The 6,240-nt window shown below is 36.5% G+C and overlaps 1 protein-coding gene across 2 annotated transcripts; it reads right to left on the reverse strand.

Moving 5' to 3' along the window:
• Positions 1-2,129: 2,129 nt before the first annotated feature.
• Positions 2,130-5,874, reverse strand: LOC131166387 (F-box/kelch-repeat protein SKIP4). 2 transcript variants are annotated; one of them, XM_058124901.1, is made up of 4 exons: positions 5,744-5,874; positions 4,325-4,435; positions 3,658-4,165; positions 2,130-2,925 (listed from the first exon to the last, which is right to left on the reverse strand). In XM_058124901.1, exons 3-4 carry the CDS (start codon positions 4,137-4,139, stop codon positions 2,328-2,330), a joined length of 1,080 nt encoding a protein of 359 aa, XP_057980884.1. In that variant the 5' UTR covers positions 4,140-4,165; positions 4,325-4,435; positions 5,744-5,874; the 3' UTR covers positions 2,130-2,327. The 2 variants fall into 2 exon arrangements, with proteins under 2 accessions (XP_057980884.1, XP_057980885.1); XM_058124902.1 differs by lacking the exon at positions 4,325-4,435.
• Between the last annotated feature and the right edge of the window lie 366 nt (positions 5,875-6,240).

The following is a 6,240-nucleotide window of genomic DNA, read 5'->3' on the forward strand; positions in this document are numbered from 1 at the left end:
TCAGTCTGCCTTTTTAAGTTAGAGGTTTATGATAGAAAATATTTTTCTAGTTCAAGAGCTGGTTAGGAAATATGCCAGAAAGAGAATTTCTCCAAGATGTATGCTCAAAATAGATCTTAAGAAGGCGTATGACTCAGTGTCTTGGAGTTTCTTGAGAGGTATGCTTATTCATTTGAACTTTCCAGAGACTATGGTGGGTTGGGTGATGCAGTGCGTAACTACTTCATATTCCCTCTCTTTGAATGGGGGTAGGTATGGGCTATTTGCTAGGAAAAAGGGCCTAAGACAGGGTGACCCTTTATCACCCCTCCTGTTTGTTATATGCATGGAATACCTTTCGAGGCTCCTTAAGGATCTGGAAGAGGTACCTAGGTACAGATTTCATTCAAAATGTGGGGACATGAAAATTTCCCACCTGGCTTTCGCCAATGACTTGATTATATTTGCTAGGGGAGATGACTCTTTTGTTAGAATGGTTATGGATAGACTGAACCTGTTTGTTGATTGCTCAGGGCTTCGTGCTAGTCTAATTAAATCTAACCTTTATTGTGCTAGATTAAATGGTAGTGCTCTGGAGTTGATTAAGAGCATAACTGGTTTCCCTTTGGCTGGCTTCCCATTTCGTTATCTGGGTATACCACTGGCTTCCATGAGACTGAATGTGATGCATTTTTCTCCCCTCATTAACAGAATTGGCAATCAGATTAGCTCTTGGCCAGGTCACTCTCTCTCTTATGCAGGTAACCTGCAGCTGCTTAACTCAATAGTGTGAGGTGTGGAGTGTTTTTGGCTTTCGATCTTTCCTATTCCTAATTCTCTGATGACTCGTGTGATTAAACTCTGTCGAGCCTTCCTATGGGGTGGTAAGAAGAAGCCATTGGTCGCATGGAGTGATGTATGCTTGCCAAAAATGGAGGGTGGATTGGGGGTTATGGATCTCAAAAGTTGGAACTTGGCCCTACTCACTAAAACCTTATGGAATATACATAATAAGAAAGATTCCTTATGGTCTAGGTGGGTTAGCCATGTTTATTTAAGAGGTGGTAATTTATGGGAGGCTATAGCCAAACACAATGATTGCCCCTTATTCAAGAAACTCATTGACATAAAGAACATGCTGATTGTTAGATGTGGTGATAGAATGAAGGTTGTGGATAAGCTAAAGGAATGGGATGATGGGCAACATTTCCACTGTCATGAAGCATACCAGTTTTGGAGACCTAAAGGGAGTATTGTACCGTGGCACAAGTTGATATGGAAGAATCCATGTGACCCGAAGCACTCATTTCTACTATGGATGGCTGCTAAAGGTAAACTACTCACCAGTGATAGATGAATTGGGAGGATATTGATGACACGTGTGCTGTGTGGAGTTGAAAAGGAGAATGCTAAGCATCTATTCTTCAAATGCAGAATATCCAGTACTGTTTGGAATCACTTAAGAGGATGGCTTAAAATGACCCAGGCAATGTCTACAATTAAGGCCAATATCAAATGACTTATCAAAGAAGTCAAGAGGCATAGGAGTTACGGCGGAGGCTAAGAGGGCCTGTCTTGCCATTACTATTTATTGGATTTGGCACTTCCGAAACAAAAGGAGATTTGAAGGGCTAGTAACTCATCCGGAAGCTATTGTAAAAGTGATCCAAACTCACACTTTCAGAATAATTTATGATAAATTCCCATTCCTGTGTACTTGATCGTAGTTAGTTGATTACTTGATCCGAGGAATGCCCAGGCATGGATGTATGGTGTGATTGTTAGCCTTTGAGTCGTATGTTTTCTCTGGTTGTGTGTGAGCTTTGGGCTATTTTTACATATCCATTTTTGATCTATATAATTATAATTTTTAGATAAAAAAAAAAAAGTTCTAAATATTTTTCTCCTCTCTTTTTATTTTTCATAATGACCCTTTAGGTTATAAAATTAATATTACAATCATCAACACAGAAAGCAACCAAATCCATGTTATCACACAACTGAGAAAGCATCATAGCTAATTTGCAAGGGGAGGCCACTTTCTAGCAGGGAACATGAATATCATGCCCCATCTATTAACTGAGATTGGATATCATTTTCTATTATTAATTTCTAAATAATTATAAAAAAAAAAATGTCACATGATGCAGTTTCCAAGCAAGCCCTAAATCTTTTTAATAAGCTTCCTATAATTCTCATCAGCACTGATACAACATAACAGGATGCAGTTTATCAAGTGTATAACAAATGATTTGGTAGGGAATCTTAATGCACAATGTCCAAACGTACACAGAGCACTTACATTTTGATAGAAGAGATCAACTAGAAATCACTTTCAGCCTAGTGATTCAAACTGCTAGAGATTTGCAGCTCATTACATCATCATCAGAAGGCAATTTGGGTATAGAAGAGCTCACCATTACTCCTCCAACACTAACAGCACTGCCAACATCAATGACAACTGTGCTAAGTCCCTTCCCTACAACAAATATGTTCTTCCCAATGGCAACTAGCCTACAGGGCGGTCTCGTAAGTAGAGGTGAGAGCCTCCCAACGGCCACCCATTCTCTCTTTTCCTTCTGCCACATCATCAGCCTGGTTCCTGAACTCTGATCTAACACATAAAGCTTCCCATCAACAACAGCAGCTGGACCTCGCCAGCCTGACGCCAAATCAGCATCTGCATGCTGCCATGTGCCGCTTGATGGATCGTAAACAACTGCATACACATGAGAAGATACAGCAGAAGAGCCACAACGTATATGAATTTTCCCATCCAAGACTATGGAATCTTCAATGTCTGGGACAATGTTGGAATCTGAATGAGGTTTCCAGCTGTTTGTGCATGGATCATAGGTGTCCCAGGAATGGGGATCACTTGACTTTGAGCCCAACCCACCGATGGCATATAATTTCTCATCGAGAACTTCACAGGCAAAATAGCACCTGGATGCAATAGAAGTCATAGATGACTACTTGAAATTTGAAAAAGACATGGAATACAAAGTTTCAAGCATATAATTCTGCATATAGCACAGAAGCCTACAGAGACAAGTTCAACTAATAAGGTACAGACACAATCACAAGTTTAATTTGATCATAAATCAATACTTCTTAAAGGTTCAGGTAATCCACAAAAGCAATTCTAAACTAATTTTCTCAAAAAAAAATGGGCATAGGATAGAGGTAACTCTTAACAATATAGGAATGGGGCAAAAAGGAAACAAAAGAGCAAACAAGCAAACGAATGAAAACAACTGAACACTATATATCAAGACAATTTATTCCCTTTGAAAGTCGCCTGAAAAGATTACAGAAGGTTCCAGATTAACAATGTATAGATCAGAATGTTATCTTCTACAGCAAATACTGGCCCAACAAAATTATCTTAGCCATTATGTAATCCCATAACAAAGTACCACAAAGGGAAAAAATATTCTCCAATTTCAGCTCTCCCGGTTCCTCCCAAGAAAATCTAAAAAATAAAAAAAATGACCTATTTCTGTAAAATACAATATTCACATAAAGAAACAGAAGCAACAAAATAAAAATAATAATATCAATGACTCAGCACAATGTCACTATGCTACTCAGCAGCTGAAATCTACTTCAATGAATGTTTAAATGTCTGTGACTAGTGCAAGTAAATGAGAAAAAGATACAAGCAACGAAGGATACCTTGCAGTTGATAATGGAGCAGCTTCACTCCAAATGTTTGTAGAAGCATCATAGCAGTAGACTTCATCAGTAGCATCTTCAAACCAACCACAGCCACCCAATAAGTAAACTTTCTTTCCCAACACTTCAAAACCCATGCCTTTCCTCTTCAAGCTGTGAGACGGAATGCCTTCGACAAGCTTCCAACACCTTCTTGATGGGCTGGGGTCTAGCACATAACAGCAAACCCTCTCAGACTTGTCTCTACACAAAGCATAAATCCAAGTTTCATCCAGATTATGCTTTCGTCGATAAGAATGCCATTCTTCACTGCACACTAAGTCTCTCCATCTCCTTGAAACACATTTGAGAAGTCCATGATACTTCCGAGGAACCCTTGTCAAACAGAAAAGAGCTATATCATCTGGAAGCCCACATATCAGTGCTGATGGAGTTAAATCAGCCTTACTAGAACTCTCTAACCCACCTTCTTTGAGTTTCATTGCAATGTTTTAGCTCAAAAGATGTCCTACAGAAAGAATAACTCAAAATCTTTAAAATGGCAGATTCAGACAATCAAACAATAGTATCCATTTTCTTTGTCTAAGTTTTCCCTTTTTCTCTTTCTTGGATTCTTGTTTTCATACATGAATAAATTGGAGAATCTGAAAAGATGGTGACACTCCACCTCAATCAATCTTCAGATTCCATGCCGGGCATGTTTGGCATGTTTTTGCTCACCAAACTTTAGGCCTTGTTCAGCTGTCGAAAATAGTTTTATTTTCCATTTCCACTTTTTCTAAGAATTACAAAAATAGCGCTGTGTTATTGGGTTTTTCAACATTTATACAGAGAATGTGAAAAACAGTAAAAATATATTTTCCAACATTCCTAAAAGCCTGTTTGGAGCTAAGAAAATATTAGGGAAAGGAAAGAAAAATATCAAGGAATCCTCATTTTCATGTTTGGTTATTAAGGAAATGAGAAAGAAAATTAATATAAACTTTCATTTTTGATAGTATTTAATAGAGAAGAAAAATATAAGGGAAAATGAGTTTCCTTCTTATTTTCCTTTCGTTTCCTTTCCCCACATAAAACTCTTGATCCAAGCAAACCCTAAATAAATGTTAGAAAACTAAAAATTCGATACATTTTTGTAATTAGGAAAATAAGAACTGTTTCCACAACTAAACAGATGTTTAGATTCTTGCAACATCACTCAAAGCAAATATGGCAATCCAAACAATGTTAGGACAACAACTACAAATACACAAATCTCTCTCTCTGTCTCTCTCTCTCTCTCTCCACATACACACACCCACAGAGTTAACTTCTATTCACCTATATGTGAAAACACAACCCATATTACAGTCAAAATGCACAAATCTAAAGCCGTCTTTTTAATTTCAAATCTAAATCTCAACTGAACCAAGATCAAGCCTGACCAATGAGGCATCCAAAAATGTATCCCCCAAAATATTAGCTTACTCCATGTCTTTGAGCATCTGATAAAAATAAAATATTCCATTCACTCTGCAGTGTTTGGTCCGTACGTACAGTTTCAACACCAAAAAATAGAAAAATTCAATCGAAAAATCAACCCTATGGAAGTACGCAATTTCTTTTGCAGACGGCATATTTCCAAATCCCAAGATCATGCAATTTCTTTCCCGAGATTGTCAAGAAAACAATGCCTATGCGAGTCATAACACCTCACTAATTCTACAAACAACGAATGTGTAACCATTTTTTGGTTCAAAGAATGCATAGTTCCATATTCGCAAATCAAGATTTCCTAGCGATGGCCAAATTCAAACTCAAACCGGGCAGCTTCTCACATCTACACGGATCACAAATGAACAAATAAAGGGTTCACAAATAACTTAAAGCATAAATTATTATTACTATAATTATTAATATTTTGGTGTTACAATTGGAATGTCGCACGAACAAGCAGATCAAAGAGAGGGAAAATCGATGATGCTATGGGAATCCAAATTACAGAATTTCAGAGAAACATCATACCGTATGCGAAAAATGAATCACATTGGAAAAGTTAAAAACAAAAAGAAAAAGAACACAGCACAGAGAAAAGATCGAAACTGACCTTAGGAATTGGTTTGAAACCAGAAAGAAAGGCACTCTCGATGCGAAGGAAACGAAGAGAGAGATGAAGGCTTTGAGGTTCCTGCAATGAACTTTAGATATGTTGGTGATGGCCTGATGGGGGTGGGTTTTCTAATTAAAGCTTTCTATTGGGTTGAAATCAGATTTAGAATAATATATAAAGGGGTGATAATGATATAACAGCATTCTTATGAAAAAACCGAGGATTATTACTTCTAAAATTTTTAGATAATTACAAACTTATTTTTAAAAATTCTATTTGGAAAAAAAAAAATAAGAAGAAAACTTATTTTTATTGTAATCTTTCTCAATGTAAGATAAAGACATTATTAAAAATAAATTTCAATTAAATATAATTAGAAATTTTTAAAATTAAATTTTAATAATGTATAAAATTAATTTTTTATAATATTATTTTTCTCTAATTTTTTAAAATTTCAAAAAATACCTAAGATTTATATAGGAAATGTAAAAAAA

Source organism: Malania oleifera, chromosome 10 (genome assembly GCF_029873635.1).
Source record: "Malania oleifera isolate guangnan ecotype guangnan chromosome 10, ASM2987363v1, whole genome shotgun sequence".
In the NCBI taxonomy this organism is placed as follows: domain Eukaryota; kingdom Viridiplantae; phylum Streptophyta; class Magnoliopsida; order Santalales; family Ximeniaceae; genus Malania; species Malania oleifera.

Coding starts and splice junctions, on each gene's coding strand:
- LOC131166387 (XM_058124902.1), bottom strand. CDS start 4,139: ATGAAACTCAAAGAAGGTGGGTTAGAGAGTTCTAGTAAGGCTGATTTA. Junction 2,926..3,657: donor GCTCCATTATCAACTGCAAG/GTATCCTTCGTT, acceptor TATTGCATCCAG/GTGCTATTTTGCCTGTGAAG.